This window comes from Thunnus thynnus, chromosome 21, assembly GCF_963924715.1.
Source record: "Thunnus thynnus chromosome 21, fThuThy2.1, whole genome shotgun sequence".
NCBI classification, from domain to species: Eukaryota; Metazoa; Chordata; class Actinopteri; order Scombriformes; family Scombridae; genus Thunnus; species Thunnus thynnus.
The window spans coordinates 10,253,332-10,273,403 of record NC_089537.1 but is presented as its reverse complement, the minus strand read 5'-3'; the positions used below and the strand labels follow the sequence as shown (position 1 = coordinate 10,273,403).

General features: G+C 40.1%; 1 protein-coding gene across 6 annotated transcripts in view; it reads right to left on the bottom strand.

The window, feature by feature from the left end:
• Positions 1-329: 329 nt before the first annotated feature.
• Positions 330-20,072, bottom strand: part of cacnb2a (calcium channel, voltage-dependent, beta 2a) — a 71,901-nt gene continuing 52,158 nt past the window's right edge. For 4 of the 6 annotated variants that reach the window (XM_067577667.1, XM_067577670.1, XM_067577671.1 and 1 more), the window contains 11 exons: positions 13,113-13,235; positions 12,877-13,013; positions 12,681-12,757; positions 12,233-12,366; positions 9,761-9,841; positions 9,570-9,628; positions 7,044-7,153; positions 4,632-4,783; positions 3,951-4,046; positions 3,333-3,515; positions 330-2,650 (listed from right to left, as the gene is read on the bottom strand). In XM_067577667.1, the coding sequence (XP_067433768.1) occupies positions 1,841-2,650; positions 3,333-3,515; positions 3,951-4,046; positions 4,632-4,783; positions 7,044-7,153; positions 9,570-9,628; positions 9,761-9,841; positions 12,233-12,366; positions 12,681-12,757; positions 12,877-13,013; positions 13,113-13,235 (1,962 nt within the window). In that variant the 3' untranslated portion in view covers positions 330-1,840. Of the gene's footprint in view, positions 2,651-3,332; positions 3,516-3,950; positions 4,047-4,631; positions 4,784-7,043; positions 7,154-9,569; positions 9,629-9,760; positions 9,842-12,006; positions 12,027-12,232; positions 12,367-12,680; positions 12,758-12,876; positions 13,014-13,112; positions 13,236-20,072 lie in introns of all 6 variants that reach the window. The other 2 variants (XM_067577669.1, XM_067577672.1) reach the window with 1 other exon arrangement.

The following is a 20,072-nucleotide window of genomic DNA, read 5'->3' as shown; positions in this document are numbered from 1 at the left end:
AGGTTTTGATATCCGTTTCCTTTGTTTAACAAAATTAAAATCCTGTGATCAAATCAGCTCAGACGAGGGGACCGCATCTCTGGGAAGGCTTGTTTGGCTATTTTGGAAGCATCTGTGCGGACAAGCAGGAGGAACAAAAAAAACAAAGCAGCTTCCTATTTTAGATTCATCCCCTCAGTATTGTCATTCATGTCGATGTTGTCATGACGACTCAGGAGGTAGACTACCTCAATTTTTCAGCAGAGTTTCAGATAACTATTTATAGACACCGCTCTCCTCCTCCTCTGTCTGGGTCTTCTGAAAAAGCACACGTCAAACCCTCCTCCCCGTGTCAGTCCTTTGTTGCCAACTTTATTCTTCATATTTATGCATTATGTACATACACATGTACACTGTTAAAAAATCTGTAGTGCTACCAATGTAGCATAGAAATGGAGGAGTTTTTTTTTTTTTTATAATTACAATTGTCAGGCAAAACCAAAGAAAGAAAAGGGGACGTGTAAAGATTGTGGTATTGTAAACAGGGGCAGAGTGCGTGGACTCAAACCTAAAGTCAATTCAGATTTTCAGTATCATGAATTAATACATGATAAGTTTAAAGTCGAACCAACTTTTGCACATAATTGACTCTTGTGTTGGAGGCTCTTAAACCATCATCACTTTGCATTAAATAGATCCTGTTAGTCAGGGGAGTGAACAAATGGTTAAAATGTCATTATCTTCATCTGGTAAACATCTGGATTGTTTGTGTTTTTGCAAATGCATATTTTAATTCATACTGAGGAACATACTAAAGAAGATTTCCTAAAATGAACATTCTTTGTACTATGAAGTTAAAGTGGGAGTTAAACAACATTCATTAGAAAAAGGGGTCAGACTTAATAAAAGATTAACCTTGATGGGAGTTTTGGTAGGAGACCTACAGTAAGTTGCAATGTCATATCAAACTGCTTTCACTTGAAACCAATGTGAATCAGTAAAAGTGCAGAATAAAGGGTGTATCAATGTTATAAAATGTTTCTGGACCCATACAAAGAGAACAGTACAGCATGTAAGAGAGGAAGTTATTGTAGAACTCGTTTGTCTTGTAAGGCAAGACTAAGGTGCACCTCGAAGGAGGCATAAATATGTTAAAACCATGGACGCAGAATTTAAAAAAAAAAAAAAAAAGGAACTAAGAAATAGATGATGGACATAATTAAAGTAATGGTTTGATATTTTGGGAAATACACTGTCGCTTTAGTTAGATGAGAAGATCGATAACACTAAGTGGTATTGATCTTCTCATCTGCTAAGAAAGCAGATAAATGTATTCCCCAAATTGTCGAACTATTCCTTTAAACAAAAAAAACCTCTGCAAATACAGCATCAAACTAACTCGGTCAGTCAACTCTCGCAGTAGTCTGAAGGATCAAATCATTCAAGTGGTAGCAAGCAAAAAACAAAACAAACCCCCCCCCCCCCAAAAAACATTAATAACAAAAAAAAAAAAATTAAAATGCTAATCACAGAAAGCACAGCTCAGTACAGAAAAAAATTCTGCTTTCGTGTCATGCTTTATCAAACACAGGTTTAAAATATGCATATTTGAGAATAGTCATGCATATCCACACATAAACGACGTCTATGCATAGATACACACATACATATATATATATATATTTATATATATTTATATTTGTATCTATGTAATCAAAATCCTGCCATTGAAAAAGATGCATTTACAAAGGAAGTGTACATAAATAGGATGCTGTGGTTTCAGGGTATAGCAGCACGATGGGAGAACAGAATGGTCTTTAACAGGAGAGTCCAAATGAGCTTCAGGAGGGATTTTGGTCTGTCACTGGTGGATGTAGGAGTCTCTGGCCCATTCCCCTGCATCCCCCCTCTTTTTGGGAGCCACCTCCCCCTCTCGGTCCCTGTCTCTGTCCCGGTCGTAGTAGTGATGGTGGTGGTCACGCGTCGGCCGGTGGTGGTGGTGAGAGCGCTGCTTGTTCCGTTCGTTATGGTCCTGCTCGCGCTCCTTGGAGCGATGGTGTCCCGTGCTGTGTCCGGCCTCTTCCGCCCCGCCGCGGTGATGGTGGTGGTGGTGATGGTGGTGGTTGTGGTCCCGGTGGGGCAGCTGCTCGTAACGCTGCTGCTGCTGAGGGTGCCCCTCCCCTAGATCCTCCTCGTCCTCCTCCTCCTCCTCGTCCTCCTCCTCCTCCTCCTCCACTTCCTCCTCCTCCTCCTCCTCCTCTTCTTCCTGGTGGAGGAGCTGAGTGCGCGGCTCGTTATAAGCCGAGTCCTTGCTCTCTCGGCTCTCTCGGCTCTCTCGGCTTTCTCGGCTCTCGGGGGTCTCCGAGTCCAAAGTCTCCTGCCGGGAGAGGCCCCTGGCTCGACTGCTGTGGTGGTGGTGGTGGTGATGGTGGTTGTGGTGCTCAGTCCTGGTGGAAGACGAACGGTGGTGGATGTGCTGGGCTCTCCTTGATGACTCCGTCCTCAGCGGCCTCTCCTCCTCGTTGCCATCTCCCTCAGCTTCGGCGTCGGCATCGGCCTGGTCCTGGCTCTGGTGGTGGTGGTGGTGATGGTGGTGATGGTGCTGGTGGTCCTCTCTGGAGCCTTTTCTCTCCACTAACGCTTTATCTCCTTTCTGCTCTGCACCACTGCCCTGAGATTAGCAACACACGTCAGTCAGTAAGATGACACAAACAAAGAAAACACACTGCAAACACACACAAACTTATTACATGCAGAGTGATATCAACTTCAAGCTTGTCGTCATACAAGCATCTGAACTCACACTTGAACACACACACACACACAATTTTGAGGGTTGAAGGTTGACTGTGGTCCTGGAGGACTCACAGGTCAAAGAAAAGTTCAAGCTGTTTGTATTTTTAGTTTCCAGGACCAAGACAGACTCCTTGCACCTCATGTCTCCAAAACCTTCACACTCACCACGCTAGCAATCACACGTCAAGCTCACTCCTGCTCCTCATCAAAATCAGGGTTTTCCTCATTGTCAGTCTTACATTTCCCATTGTGATGGCAGTGGATGGAGAGAGGGTTAAAGATGAGGGATTATGCAGCATTTACACACACACAGATATGTGACATTTACTGAATGGATCCATAGTTATATTTTATTGGTTACTGGTCAATATTAAATCACCCAAAGAAAAGACGTTATCCTGCATGACAGCCTTTAAAAAGACACATTTAATGGTAAGAAATATAAATAAATTCCTTCTTCTGTCCCTTTCAATCCTTTAGCACTGCATTCGTCACATCCTGTCCTGTTCTGTTTATCTCTACAAACACAGCTACAGGTGTTCAAATCCTCTCTGTACCTGCACGCCGGAGGCCGGGGCCGGGCTGGAGGGCAGGGTAGCCGTGGGCAGCTTTGTTAGCAGTGGGTTGGGGGGGTTGCAGCTGGTGGGGTGAGTGCTTTTCCAGTAGGCCTCCAGGTAATCGGCCATATGCTCACACGCATCCTCCAGCTGGTTCTCATCTAGGATGATGTCAAACATCTCCTGAGAGAGGGGAAGGGTGCAATCAAAGAGTTGACGAGACATGACGAGATAAAGAAAACAAGACAGAACATAATTTAACAATCAAAAGAAATGTTAAGAAACCTACAAATATCCAAAAAAAACCTGCAAAGAAATCAAACATCTTTATATATACAAACATGTCAAAGCTATGTCAGATACATCCCTCTAAATTAACCACTAAATAACATTAGTCATTAATTCTGAGACCAGTAATTCCCTAAAGATCTAGATTGCTATTTGAATTAAATTAAGCCTGTGCTTTCACAAGCCTGGGGTGCTTGCTTCATTTTCTAAAATAATAACTAAGCAGATTACAGAAAAGCAGAAATAGAACTGGCAGTAATCATAAAGCTTCAGATATGCATGAAACTAAACACAAGTCAGCCATGATTTGGCTCCAGCGCGGAGACTTACAGGAGGGCACTGAGCCAGCTTGTCCGCTGCCACCATCTGGACATTGAGGTGTTTAGCCTGAGACTTGCCTCTGGACTTGATGAGCCTCTGCAGCACCTGAGGGGAGACGAGGACCAAAGGTCACAAGGTCACAGCGGTCTTAATTGACTAGCTAAATTAAGGCTTTGTGTGGGCAAAAAATTGGTTTTATACTGTGCATGAAAATCTTGATTAAAGTAAGTAGCTTCTTTTGAAAGGAGGGAATCTAAGCCTTTATATATCTGTGAAAAATACCGTCGTTATCCCTTTAAGGTTAGCGGTACAGCAGACAACAGGTGGTACAGAGCGGTTAATTTTATCCCACTCCAAGTGTGATTCACACTGATGCCATTTTGATTTAAAGCTTGTTTCTCTCTTCTGCGCCTTCTCTCATTATCTCTCTGTGTTTGCTATTGATCACTGAATCATGAGCCTTTTTTTTTTATAAATGTGCTGAAGTCAGAGCCATGAATCAGCCCCCTCATGCTCACTTTCAAACAGGCAGTCACGTCTTGACATGTTTTATGTAACAATCACATAAAACAGTTGAAGAAAAAAAAGCAATATGACAAGACACATCAACAAGTCTCTATCGCAGTACAAGCTGTGGGATTTCAAACTGACTGTGTGTATGTCGGGATCAAATACGCTCCTTTTACTCACCTTGGGAGAGGTGATCTTGACGTAGACAATAATGGGGGCGAGGGAAGTCTTTCCCAGCTGCGACGGGTGGTTTATGGTGTCGGCGTCCAGAACCACCAGCTGTAACGTCCGGGCAAGTTCGAAAATCCGCTCAATCTCACTCTGGACTTCAGCTGAACAAAATATTTGTATGAATGTTAATATAGTGTGACAATGTGATCATGTTGTGATATCTTTTTTACAAAATTGTGTTGTCTAAATTGATGATTCCAAGCAAATTGCAATTAAAAACTAACTAAAGGCAAGTTTATTTGTATAGCACATTTCAACAAGGCAATTCAAAGTGCTTTACATAGAGCATAAAAGGCATCAAAACAGAATAAAAGGATAAAAGGATATTGACATTTTTGTTTTAAATGTTTGAAAAGCTTCCAAACCTTATTAGACTGAGTTAGAAGCTATAATATAATGTATGTAGCTACTCTTTTTTTCCTGTTATCCTCTACCTGACCTAAATAGAGAATTACATATGAACAGCTGCCTCTTTGTATTTTGCATGCCACATTGTGATATTTATCAATACTGGAGAAATATTTTAATTAATATAATTTATTTCAACCATGATCCCCAAGCTAGCAGTTTCCCCCTGTTTTCAGTGTTTATGCTAAGCTAAGCTAACCGGCTGCTGGCTTCATATTTACTGTACAGACATGAGATCACCGCTATCAATCGTCTCTTCAAACTCTTGGCAAGGATATAAGGAATAAACTTTTTTCCTTTAATGTTGTTGTTTTTTTTTTTACATGTTTCACTTAAAGCTAAGAAAACAAATTTTTATTTTACATGTCTTTAGAGTTTTATCTGATGTAAAAGTATATCATTAAACAACAGCTGGATTTTTTATGTCTTTTTATATGTGAGTTTCCATGCCTTCTGTGTGATTGTTCTGAGTCAACTCAGTCTTATAAGGTTTGGGAGCTATAATCCTGTATGTGGTTACTGTCTTTATTTCCTCCACCTGGCCTAAATATGCAACGGGACACAACTGCCCCTCTGCATTTTAGGTGCCATAAATATCCTTGTTCATATTGTGATATTGATTGATCTAGTTTGTCATTCTTGTTGCTATCCTGCCTGTGTTTGTTCTTACTTACTATAGAGGTAGTGGTGTGTACCATCAAATCCTATATTTAGGACAGGTGCAGGATAACAGTGGGGAAATAAAGAGATCCTCACACTGGTTGCTTAGTTCTTTTCTTTCTGCTTCGTGGAGCCATAAATATTGAAAAGACATCATGACTTCAGGGACCAGGTTTTGAGACTAATAGCTCTGAGAGGAACAGCGAGCCACGTTCTGTTACCTCTAACAAATACTGACTGTTACATCACACATCCCCCACTCCAACAGATGACGACGTGACTGCAAAAACAATCCAAGAAATATCACAGCAGGGCACAAATCCCAATCTGAGAGACTCATGGCCGGCCCTCATGATTTCCCGTCACGACAAAGTTCGAAGTAAACCGATAACATGAAAACATTCCAACTAAACAGCTCATTTTGACCACGACTGAGTCACAAAATTCTTATTTTGCTGCTAAAATATGCCAGATGAATGAGATAATTTTGATAATGTTTCCAATGCAGAATTTTTCCTGAAATCATTTATTGTATCTTGAATTAAAGCAGATGATTGGCTTCACGCAAATGTCACTTTTGATTCAAGAAATATCCGCTGATGATTTGCACAGGAAAGCAAATGTAAGAATGCTTTTTTGTAGATTTTTTTTTTAAAAAAAGGCCACATAATGACTTGCTTAGAAGATTTTTTTAAGCATATGTATGCCTGTTCAATAACAGTGTAAATTCCAACTGACTTAAAGTAAAAATGGTAAAATATGGAGTGAAAGAAATTCAAGCTTTCAAGAGCTCTCAAGCTCATTTTGACTTTTTTTCTGAGATAACAGTAAACCCTTGAAAACAACTGAGGTTAAATCCTCAAGTTAAAGTGTGGCGGCTGGCAGTAATCATAAAAAATTCAAAACGTGACGCACTTTTCGCTTCCAGCATGCACTTTTCGCTTCCAGCATGCACTTTTCCTGGGTCTTCTTCCTCTGCCGCAGCTGCTGACTGATGCTTATGGTGATACATGGAGATCTATTTCAGCCTAATCACATCTAAACCCCAATCAACCCCGGTCAAATCAGAGCGGCTCTTGAACTTGTTATCGTGCATTTATGCTCCATCTTTCATTCCGAACAGAAGAAACCAAGCCAAGGCCACTCCGGGCCTTCAGGAGTTATCATTACTGTTGTCAAGAGTTTCTTTAATCGTTTCCTTCCTTTTCCACATAAGCTGGTCTCCTTGAAAGCATTATGAATCAAAACACCAGATGTTCCCAGGCACTGCGGTAATTTCGAGCACAAACGTACCCAAGTTTGAGCGTGTGTTGGAGCGTTCAATGATGGCGTGCTTGCTGGGATTGTTCAGGACGGAGCGTTTGGCAAGAGAGATGTCCGCCGTGACACGAGTGATTGATATTCTGAAGAAAAAGGGGCAAGAAAGATACTCAGTTAACCAGACTATATGAACTTGATTTGATACGAGATACAAACACTTATTCTTGGTGTATATTAAAGCATACAGCTGCAGATATATTCAAAGGACAAATGATAAAGAATTGAACAAAGAAAGAGAAGAAAGAACAGACAGAATATAGATGTAGATTTGTTAAAAATCACGTGAACAGAAGTGATATAAGTGAATATGGAGCCCTGTTCTTCAATCATGTATAAGTGAGCTAGCTAGATTTGATTGCTGATAGACTGATGAAGGCCTGGAGTTTTCAGGTCTTTAAAGCTAGCTTAAAATGATCTAGAGCTGCTATCAGATTTCTAAAAGCCAAAACCTGCAAAAGTGCTGAATTATTCACAATTAGCTGGATCATGACCAAGACCTCTTAAGGGGGGGAACCCTTCACGTAAACTCATTTTCAGATACTAATGACTCCTTTTCCCAAGATTTGAAATCAGAACATGTAGGTTAATGAGCAAACTAATATAAAAACGGGCCATAAAAATGTGTTTCCTGTATCGAAATAAAGCATATTTCTGTCTTGAGGACAGGAAAACGATCGTACTGTCAACCATCATGTCTGTGTTTGACTATGAAGATATGCTTTATTATCACGCTGCTACCTTAAAAAACAGCTTGATGCAGTTTTATTGTGCTTTGCGTTTCATTTAAGGAGATAAATATCATACAGAACACTGTGTATTATATGGAAAAGTAGGCTGGTCCTCAGTAGCGACATGAAGAGAATGACATTCTATCATTTTTATTTATAAATGTCTCCTGCGAAATCTGCTTCACTTCACTTCATAAATTCACAACCAGTGTTCACCAGAGCAGACCTCAGGGCTGTTTAACTCTCCTCTGGTAAACACTGAACTTGAGAAAACCACCTCCGACTACTTCGCACCTTATAAAGACGATGAATTACTGAGGATTTCAAAACTTCAAAAGTCTCATTCCACTGGCTGTTTTTAAATCTTGAGTCTATTTAGTGATGTCTGTGATTGTTTCTGATTAAATTCGCTTTTGTTATGCCTGGCTAAGTGTGTTGTATGTCTTTGTCCTTTTGTTATGACTGGCTATGTTTGTTTTCTTTCTCTCTGTTGTACTCTGGTCTCTCTCGCAAAAAAAAAGATCTTGATCTCAGTGAGATTACCTGGTAAAATAAAGGTTATATACGAAGCACAAAACAGGGTTCACACATCCAGATCAGAACCCTGTCTTGTGCTTTAAACTTTGACTTTGGTTGTATGCACCTCAGTCCCCCTTCTGGTTTTTGGTTGAACACAATGTTCTTTATATAGATTTTTATATAGGTTATATAAAAAAAACTTTTATTGAACCATTGGAACCAAAAACATGGCATTTACCCACTTTATGATGAGGATTTGTCATTTAATGCAAAAACATATGAAATTTGCTTGACTGTATATACTAGAATTTAAACACAATAAATCTACTTTACACAAGATTTTAACAGGGTTTTACTTGATACATTTAATATTTTTTTAAGGTAAGATATTGTGGCTAGCATTAATTCTCAATTATGAAGAACAGAAACATGTCAACTAGTAGCACTGGATTTATAATCAACATTGCAACAACAGCATCCACTTGTATTTGGGAGAACCTCACTAACTGTGCACACGATCCAACTACTAATAACTAATAAATAACAACAATGGAAGTGTGGAAACATTGTGAAGCACGATGAACGACACAATAATACCAGTAACAAAGCTGAAAGTGTCTTTGGCTTCCCTAAACACCTACCTCATATAAGTGCAATCATATAATCAATATTCAACCAATCATATCAGCGCAGATCATGGTTTCCACTCCCTCCTCTCGTTGCCTTTATTTTCCACTTAAGAGCACTTAATCCACAATACAAGAAATCAATCCTCTAACTGCATTTGAAGAACTAAATTAGCTGGATGCTACTTATTAACAGGATTATTTTAGCTTGATTACAACATGCTGGATGGATTATTTCAACCATGTTTGAACAACAGAGCCCAAAAGGAGAATCAACAGATTTCTCTGCAGCTGCTGACGGTCTGAGTGGATGTTAGTGTTGTGTAACTTCATGGCCTTTCTGCTCTGGATGGGTGGATGGGAGAGCGACCAAGCAGAGGACTCAACGTTGAGTGAGGAGACTCCTGCTCTCTGCTCTAGGGTCTACTATGGCCTATTAAGGACATGAAGAGGGCCTATTTAAAGCAGCAGCACACATCTCCAGGCCAAACAAACTTGTTACACACTCCCTCAGCTAGCCTCAGGGGAAAGATAAATACCAGCCTATAGGAGCCGGAGAGAGAGGAGAGAGGAATGAGGAAGGAAGCAGGATGAGAGCTGATTTTAAAAGGTCAATGGGAACTTACCTTCCTTCAAATCTGTGTTTCAAAAAGTCAAACAGTGCTTTTTGCATCATGTCTGTCACCTGTGGACGATACAGAGAGCCCAGAAGCCATTAAGACAAAGCAGTTAAAGGGGCACACATGTTTTGCTGATGATTTCCCAGAGGAACAGTAAAGCCTGTGTTGTGGTTTGAAATGTCAAAGCTTTGACGCACCTCGTAGCCCTTCAGTGACGGTCCAACCAGAACCACGGGCCGCATGGAAGGCACAACGTCGTACGGAGGAATGTGTTCCGTCTTTCAGAGAGAAGAAGAAGAAGAAAAACAGTTGCACTCATTTATGGAGACAAAGTAAACACTCCCCCATCACAAATCACTTGCAGGGTCATTTTTAAAAGCGCTGGGACATTTGTGAACCATGAAATGAGACGTCTAGCCAGCAAAACACAACACGAGCGAGCTCTGATTTATAATGAATGTGGCAGTTTCTTCTTAACATCATGATGTTACATGATGTCATGATGTCAAAGCAGGTTACAGTAAACTACAATAATCCAGGAAAAGATTGCATTACTTGGATAAATTCTCTCATTTCATGGTTCTAATGTCACTGAATAAAAAGGAAACGATGTAGCAGGAAAGGTTAGTTAGAAGAGGGAGAAAAAAAGCCACAGTAGATCGACCGAAGCTACAACTGAAAAATTAGGACAAAGGTAGAAAAACTTGCCACTTAAGTTGAGACATAGTGGGAGCTCAGTTTGTGTAACAGCGTCAGTTTTAAATAAAATCATAGGGAGGGGTGCTGTTAAAACTGGAACAATTGCTAATGACAAATGATACATCTCACTCTCTGCAGGAAAGCAAATAAGCCTTTTCCTTAAAAAGATGAATTATTCCTTAAAATCTCAAGAGCAGTGAAGAGATTTATGATCCAGCTACATAATATTTGTTGTTTTATTAAATTCATATCCTCCTGTTTGTTATTCTTCTTGCAACAATTCCCTTTTTTGTATAATTTCAGAGAGACATCTCTTTAATTTTTTAAAATACTTTGTATATTCTCTCAGAAGGCGTCTGACAGCGAGGCAGTGAACCTGCTGCTGCTGCTGCTGCTGTGTCCCTGGCGTCTTACTGTGCAGCATGTTTGAAGTATGTGTGGATATGCCAGCACACTGGAGGAAAGTGAAATACTCTCCTTTTTTAAAGCAAAAAAAAAAAAAAAAAAAACACTGTGCATGATCTAAGTTGAAGCTCTGTTGGAGGGCTGACAGCTGGGAAGGAGAGAGAGGGATGAATCTTACCTCCTCTCGCTACTTAAACGCACTGATGATGACTGCAGTCATTTTCTCACTCTTCTTATGTTCAAGCTACTCTCTATCTATCTATGTTTATCTTTATGATGAGCGTTTCATGTTGCCGCCCGTCGCTTCCTCTTCTCTCCGCATCTAAACATTTTCTTTCTGTCTAACGTTTGCTGCCGTCACTGGGCTTCCCCCCGGGACGTTGTGGGAACTGATGCACACTACTACTGACTAACATGAGGGTATTAATGGACAACGTTGTTCTCCTCAAATACTTCTTGTAGCCTGAGATCAACCTTGGATTACTTGTGTAACGTCAGTATAGTCTTGGGAAACTAATGACATATAGTGACAGTATCATCATATCTAAGTCATATCTCAGTGCTACAACGATTAGTCGATCGACAGAAAATTTATCAGCGACTAACAAAATGACTATAACAGAATAATCATTTTGTTGGTTTCAGCTTCTCAAATGTGATGATTTGAAGCTTTCCTGTGTCATACATGATAGTAAACTGAATATTCTTGGTTTTTGGACTGTTGGTCACACAAACCAAGACATCTGGAGACATTGCCTTTGAATCATGATTTTTCTCCAGTTTTTGACATTTTATAGCCAAAACAATTAATCCATTAATCGAGAATATAATCTACAGATTAATTGATAATGAAAATAATCATTAGTTGCAGCCCTAAATACATTTTCCTCTGAATCGTAGTGCAGCAGAAATACAAACTGCTACATTTATTGCTGCTGTCACTACTAAAAACATGAATAATAGATGTATATTCATATTTATGTTAATACAACAAATGCCAAACATCATACTTAATACCAGATTTTACTCAGGATGAATCTGTCTCTGGCAATAAACAAGACATTAAAGCTTGAAAATATGAAGTACATGCATGATTGTGTGGCTTTCACACAGGCTCCGATATAAAAAATTAAAAAGCTGCTCAAACTGAGGTCTCACTGACTCCGGTTCATAAGTTCACTTACAAACACAAACGATCACAAACACAACACAGACGATTGCAGAGCAGTGAGTAGGGGGGAGAGCTCAGCACAGAGGTGAAACTCCGCAAAGGCATTGCACAGTTCAGACCACGGAGGTCCCTGCTGTGCCTGTGGGTGCACTGCACACCACGACTTACCGACTTCTGCTTCTGCTTAGCTGTGGTGAGACGGAAGAGGAGAAAGAGAAAGGTTAAGAACAGGCATGCATGCTAATGGCCAGGTGCACGCCGAAGGACAAGGACAGTGGTGGCACATGTAGACGAACAGGACGGGCGCTAAGTGACGCCAAGCAGCCACAGGCATTTAGTCAGAGAGGTGCGGACGGACAGAGAAGAGGAGAGGGTGGGGTAGTACACGGTTTACCTTCTTAAAGAAGGGCATTCGTTTCTCTTTTGCTAGGGGTGACATGACAGTGTTTGGACTGGCTTTAGGGGAGCGCAGGTTGACTGGAAGCTCATTGTCCTCGGGGTCTAAGCCTGTGGCGTCTATGTCAATGGCTACGCACACAGACAGACAAGAGCACCATCACACCGAGGTGAACACAGGAAGTCACAGGTAACGGGGTACATTTCACATCGACAGTAGCACAGAATGTAGGATACTACACCCAGAGAACAAATGATACATTTAAAAGTACAGTTATGGCAATTCAAACATGTAACTGACAGAAAATGTCAACTTTACTGCAGGTAGAAATAAAAAACATTTAATTATTTAGAGTAAGTAGATAATTTTACATTCAAAGTTGTTTTAAATGACCAAACAATATATTAAGTACAAAGTTTTAAAATTTGCCTATCCTGCTACTTACCAGACGAAGGAGGAGTAGATTTCCGTGAGTTAGGAACCACTTCACCTAAACTAGAGGATGAGTTTGCTCCCAATTTACTGAAACGAGATGGAGGTCACAACACTTTGTCACAGAAAATCTCGAGAGATCTAACTTATGTTTAGACGACCTCATGAATAAGAGAAAATGTGGATGTGGTGTAGATGCGGCTTTTTACCTGGAGTGGAACTTGCCCTGTTTGGCTCTTTGCTCCTGGAGGATTCGACTGTTTTCAATCTTCACCGGACTGGGGATGAAACCGATTTCACAGCCTTCCTTCACCAGGCGTCCTATCCACCAGTCATTGTTGAATTTCTACATATAGCAAGTAATTCGAGACAGATATACGTCACCTTCATCCTCCCTATATATCCTTCTGCATCGCTACCTTGAATATCATCTCACACTGCTCACCTCTTTGACATGGAGGAAGTCTTTAGCCTCAAAGGAGATGGCCATGCCTGGCACGGGGACATCATCATCGTGACTCGGGCTGTAGTTGACATTTGTGCGAACAGCAAATGCAACTGGTTTAGTCTGCCGGGAGGAACATAGGAGGGAGACAAATGAAAATATCAGATTGTGCAAAAATAATAATAATAACATTATTTATATAGCTCTTTTCAAAAATAAGTTACAAAATGCTTTACACAGACATAAAAACAAGAAAAATTACCAGATAAAAGTAGAATTGATACAGTAATAATGACAAGCGAGGTATAAATTACTAAAACACAGTCAAAACAAGTAAAGTAAAAACAGAAGAATAACCGATTCAAGAGAAAGCAATTCTGAAAAAGTGAATTTTTAAGAGAGATTTAGCCTGCCAGATCTCCTCCGGTAGGTCGTCCCAGAGTCACAGACCCTGACTCCAAAGGCTCAAAGGTTTTGAGCTCTGACTCAGGAATTACTAACACATCTCTGCTGAAGGATCTCAGGCTGCATTCAGGCTCGTAAGGTGTTAGTAATTCATTGATATAATCAGGGGTCAACCCCAAACATGCTTTAAAAGTAATCAATTCTAAAATATACAGGTAACCAGTGTTCTGTTCTTCCTCTTCTTCTTCTTCTACTGTTTTTTTTGAGTAGTCTTGCTGCAGCATTTTGAACTAGTTGAAGTTCGGAGAGGTTGTATTAAGTGAGACAGGAACACAGTGAGTTACAGCAGTCTAAGCGGGATGTAATGACAGCGTGGGTGACAGTTTCCAGATTCTTAGCAGATAAAAAAGATCTAATTTTCGAGATATCGCGAAGTTGCAGAAAGCACGATTGAACAACTGACTTCATCTGTCAGTCAAAGGTAAGTTTGTTATCAAAGATAACACCAAGATTTCTCAGATATAAATGACTGATAGCAACTCTATCTTAATTAGGAAAAAACATCCAGAACCATGTCCTCAAAATACCCAAAAGAGAGGGGGATAACCAGTTCCTAGAAGTTCAAATTTAGATTGTTTGTGAGCTAATGTTGAGCAGTTTTCTTGTCTGTGTGAGGTGTAAAAATAACCCTGGGTGAAGGATACACGCAGGCTATGACTCATCCTGACTTAGTTCAGCTATCTCTCCATGAATGATTTCACCGCTGAACTGTCTCTCCGCTACACGCTAAAACACTTACACATTAAAATTCAGAGTGATGCAACATGTTAGCGTCTGTAGCAATCACCACTTCGACCGACGTCGACAGTAAAACAGAACTCTCGTCTTACACTTATGAGTAGCACAAACAGCACTTGTGTAAACGGTTCATAAATCAAACCCAGTCTTTGCAATGGCTGAATCAATACTGTTCTTCCTATCGGCTCACCACTGACCTTCCTCTGTGGGACAAACAATAAGTCCATTGAGTTAATGAATACAGCTAATGACATGTTTCCTGTACCTCTGCAAGCTGTGATATAACCACTTAACACCGCTGACTGTGCACATATGAACTTTCTTTCTCTCTAGACACAAATATTTTTGCACACAGCAAGAGCAAATCTCCTCTGTTCATAGTGACGCATTACATTTTCGACAAAAAGGGATTTGCCTAAGATTTAATAAGGTCACATCATGAAAAAATGCAATGGGAGAACCATATGTTGGCAGACAAACACTCTACAATCTATCTATCTCTGGACCAGTGTTGTAAGACTAAAATATACCCACATAAGACACACATCGCTTTAAGAATTACATAAAATGCTTTTGGATATAATCTTGGAGTCAGCCTGGCGGCGACGGCAGCAACAGTTGGCAACACGGACATGCCCTCAACCAGATTACATTTGCTTTGCCTTTGACAGCGTGACAAGCAAGCCAAAACGAATGCACAGGGATGTAGCTCAGAGTAGAATAATCTCCGAGCATAGACTCGCATGCTTAATGTTTACCTGCAGATGAAAGAGAGCAAGTTGGATGTGTAACATGCAGCTGGAGGCCAAATTGAAGTCAGTAGATCTGAACTTTGATGCTTTAACTGTGTTGGACACTTCACAGACTCTTAAAAAATTCTTTTAAAGTGCTGCCATGGTGTAGTTGGTTTCATCATAGACGAGTCCTAATCAGATTTTTCTTGAGGCTAAAAATATAAATATAAACAGTCTGAGCTAATTCTCCGAAAAGCTTAAATCAATTTCAAGAGTGCAAGTGATGAATACAAAGGAAACAAAGCAGATCTCTATGATAGTTTCAAATATGATGCCATTTGATTAAACAAAACACAAGTTGATTTGGATTAGAAGCGACCAACAGTTATCTCCCAGTTTATTCAAAAGCTGCACTGATACATTTTCTGGATCCACAGCAACTTGCAAAACGCAGACTGTCACACATCATCACTTTTAAAAGCCAACAATTGACTATTTACACATCCAGATGACACAGAGCAACATGAGCATTCATTCACAGTCATGCTTTTGGCCACCTGTTGGATATTCACCTTTCTTTGAGCTCTGTTTTGGGCTCCACCACTGGCGCTTTAGCTGCTAAATGCTCCACTATGTTCATCAGCTAGTTGCTAACTGCCTGCTGCTTGTTGCCGGACAGGTGGCGTAGAGTTGGTTCAACATTCATTGGTTCAATGAGGTTGATGTGAGTGTTATTTTTGGGCTGTGCTATCAAAACAATGAGCTAAAAGACGCTAAAAAGGAAGAACTGCAGAGATTTGCTATAATTTTCTGTAATAATTATCTCTATTTTTTTAAACTACTTCTGAAAATGTATTTTTACGTTATTCCCTTATTCTGTATGTGGTTGATTGTGTTTGTTTTTTTCTGTTGCTTTTTCATTTTGTATTTGCAAAGCACTTTGAAATTTTTGTTTTTCAATAAGTTCTATGTAAATAAACTTTATTATTATTATTATTATTATGAGCAACCCCTTTCACATCACATGATCCATTGTTTAGAAAATACTGATTAGTAGAGCTTTAAAGCTGCTATAATCAATATTTTTTAACAATAGATCAGATGACTACTTGTATGTAAAGAGGTCGCTTGTAGCCACCAGCTTTCCCCTCAGCTCTGCAGTGATTTAATGACTTTCAGCTCATTGTTTTAGTGTTACTGTTTTGATTCCTTCAACTGTTTTCAGTGAAAAAGCTCTAAAAAGCCACTATACACTACCTGCCTAACACCATATGGGCATAAAGACAAAGTTCACAACTAGCTGGGAAACATAGTGGAGCATTTATAAGCTAAAAAGACATATATTTTCCTCAGGAGACCAGAACAGAGATTAACCAAGAGTGAATATTGGACTTACCTTCACCAGGTGGACACAAAGACGACTACAAATGAATGATAATGTTTCTCCGTATCTGCTGGATGTGTAAATAAGCAGCTTTTTGCTAACAAGTTCTCCATGTTTACTTTAATTTGTTTCCACTGCACCTAAGTGGCCAAATAATCAATTATCGCATGTTTAATGACTCAATATAAGATTAAATTACTTTTAAGGATGAGGCACTTTCCCCATTCACCCTCAACCTTCAACAATTCAACAGGAAGTGGGACTGATTGGATTTGTTTGGATCTGAGTATCAGGTCTTCAGAACAGGCAGCATTGCTCAGCGGAGCACAGATACTATGGGGGTAATTCATCAGCGGGAACCAGGAGGGGCTTTACAGATGACAACACTGCCCTTCATCATGGCTTTCACTGTCCACTAATGCCTCATTGAAATACAACAGGTGTGAAGTGACTATGATGAACTGTAAGGGATTATAGAAATAATACATTAGTAAAATCCTCCTGGAATGATTTTCCTCACGCAGACAGCAATGTAAATATTCCACGGAGTGATGGTTGTGAACTCAATGTGTGTGTGTGTGGTCTTGTGTGATATCCCCATTGAGGAGATCGTCCAATCCAGTGTGTGCAGTGCCGGGACCCGTAGAGGACAGAGTGTCCTTTATGGTCACATGGTTCCATGTAGGTATGAGGTCCATTAGTACATGTACTGTATGTATGTATGTGACGGTTGTCTCATGGACGGCTGCCTCTTTCCTCCCTCCCAGCTGCTCCGCTCGCCTTTATCCATCATGGGTGGCTGTCAGATCAAGCTTTCTATAGGCTGAACGACATTTTACAGGCCTGCAGGCAATCGCGCACACATACGTGGTCTAACATGCCACCTTGTATCTCAGGTGACTGCCGGATCTGTGCATAATGGCACCTTTACACTGCTGTACAGTATCTCTTCATCTCCTGGCCGAGCCCATACTCCTCTGTCGCTTCTTACGTAACACAGGCCTTCATTATGGATGCCATATTGACTGCGGTGAGTTAGGACAGAGGCGGAGGGTTAGAGACTGGGTAAAGAGCACGGGAGAGAGAAAAGAGAAAGAGGAAGGAAATGGAAAGAAGGATGGAGGACAGAGCGTAGCAAACGAGCAAAGATGTAGTGTAAAAGAAAAAGAGACCTGGAAGACAGGAAGTGAGAGAAGAAGACACACGCATGAAGATAAGAAGCAGAGTGAGGATAAAATAAAGAAATAGAGAGAAGAGAAGCCCTAACTGTAACTGGGAACCCTGGGAGGCAGCGCTTTGGACCACGGCCAATTAACACTGCACGACGCTCGTCACAATATCACATCACGCTATGAATATTTCATCGTATAAAACCCTCACGGTCGTCTCTGTGCTTACACTGACCGAGCGACCACCTGCCCTTGCTGCTGCCGCTGATTTGCCGTGTAACATGCCACAACCTTTCCATTAGCAGCGCACGCAGCATATCATACTATAAATCAAGAGTCCCACATTGTTTCACCTTGAATGTAGTGGATCGATTTCAAATGAATTCAGCTCTGCGCTCGGGCCCCCAGGCTGTACTGAGAGCCAGGAAAATGTATTTTTATATTGTATGGTATGCAGGGAACAATAACCTTCATAAATAGTTTGAGAAAAGGCAAGGTTACATGTTTTATACTCTAGGTACACATTGTTAGTAATGATAAATTAAGGCTGTAAATGTCTGTGACCGCTAACAATGACTTTTTCTTATTAATCTTGATGTTTTGTTTCCCATCATACATTAGTCTGCATTAATTGTTTGCCTTGTAATGTGTGGACGCTAATTAAACCAGTCAGATTACATTTTGGATCCATTGTCCGTGGTGAGTTAAAGCATCTGAAGTGACAAAGTGAAATGTGAGAGCTCCCTTCAGAGAAAACTGGACTCATCAATGATTGCTGAACTGCTTCATCACCTCATTGCACAGCAGCCACAGAGGGAGTTTATTTTTCTCCGCTTGCTTGATTTCTGCGAGTTACTTAATTCGGAGAGCGATGTTCACACATAAAGTTGCACAATTCAGCTTTAAAATGATTCATTATGACTCTAAAAACATCAGAAACTTTGAAAGAGACACCACCTATGACACCAGACTGGATGTGCCACTAATCAGATGATATAAGGGGTCGGATGAGATGACCTCTGTATCAGAGCAACCTGTAACAGCAACTGTTACTATACAAGAAGACCAGACTGAACACTACAATTACATTCATTTAATCCACAAAGTTATAATTAGCGCTGCAAATAACAATTATTTTCATAATCAATTAATCTATTGATTATTTTCTCGATTAATCGATTAGTTGTTTGGTCTATAAAATGTCAGAAAATGGTGAAAAAGGTTGATCATTGTTTCCCAAAGCCCAAATTTCAACCTCAAATGTTTTGTTTTGTCCTGACCAACAGTCCACAACTCAAAGATATTCAGTTTACTGTCACAGAGGACTAAAGAAACCAGAAAATATTCACATTTGAGAAGCTGGAACCAGAGAATTTTAGTATTTTTCCTTAAAAAATGACTCAAAATGATGAACTGATTATCAAAATAGTTGGCGATTTATTGACTAATGGTTGCAGGTCTAGAGCTGCAAAGATTAGTTGATTAATCGATTTTTTGACAACTATTAAATTAATCTATCCTAACTATAACTATTTTGATAATCGATTAATTGTTTTAAGCTATTCTGCAAAAAAAAATGTCCGAATTCTCTGATTACAGCTTCTCAAATGTGGATATTTTCTGGTTTCTTTAGTCTTCTGTGACAGTAAACTGAACGTCTTTGAGTTGTGGACTGTTGGTCGGATAAAACAAAACATTTGAGGACGTCATCTTGGGGTTTGGGAAACAGTGATTTGACATTTTTCACCATTTTCGGACAATTTATAGACCAAACATCTAATCAATTCATCGAGAAAATAACCAACAGATTGATTGATAATGAAAATAATCGTTAGTTGCAGCCCTAATAAAATACTGACATTTCTCAAATAATATACACTGACATTGACAAATTTCTCCATCAGAATGTAAAATAAATTTGGACGTCACACACACACACATGTCAATATTATGGGTCAAACTCCAACAACACTGGTTTCAACTCTTCCAATAATACAACTCTACAGCAGCTTTTTATCTTTTAAACTCCACTCACCATGTTTGAAAAGCGGCGTCCTAGAAATAAATCTGTAGTCACCAAAAACTGAGATCATCAGGGGTTATTTGTACAAACTATTTTTACACAGCTTCTCCAGAACCACAGAAGACATTATAAATCTGTTTTCACAGGACGAGTGCTACTCCCAGTGACAGTAAACTGCTTGTGTTAGTGTGAAATTGTTGAAGCGCCCATTTAAGGTCAATTAGAGACAGAAGAGGGTGGTTAGCATGTGTGTAAATACTTGTGAAGAAATACAAGAGTACAAATGGAAACCCTGTACATTACAGACATCAACCATATCCTCGCTATTAACAAATATCAGTCTTATGTTGGGAAAGTGAAATATTGCCTATAAAGGCTCACAGTCGGAGTCTGCACTTCCTCTGACCCCAGCCTGCTCTCTCTCTGGTGGCCAGACCACTGAGAGGC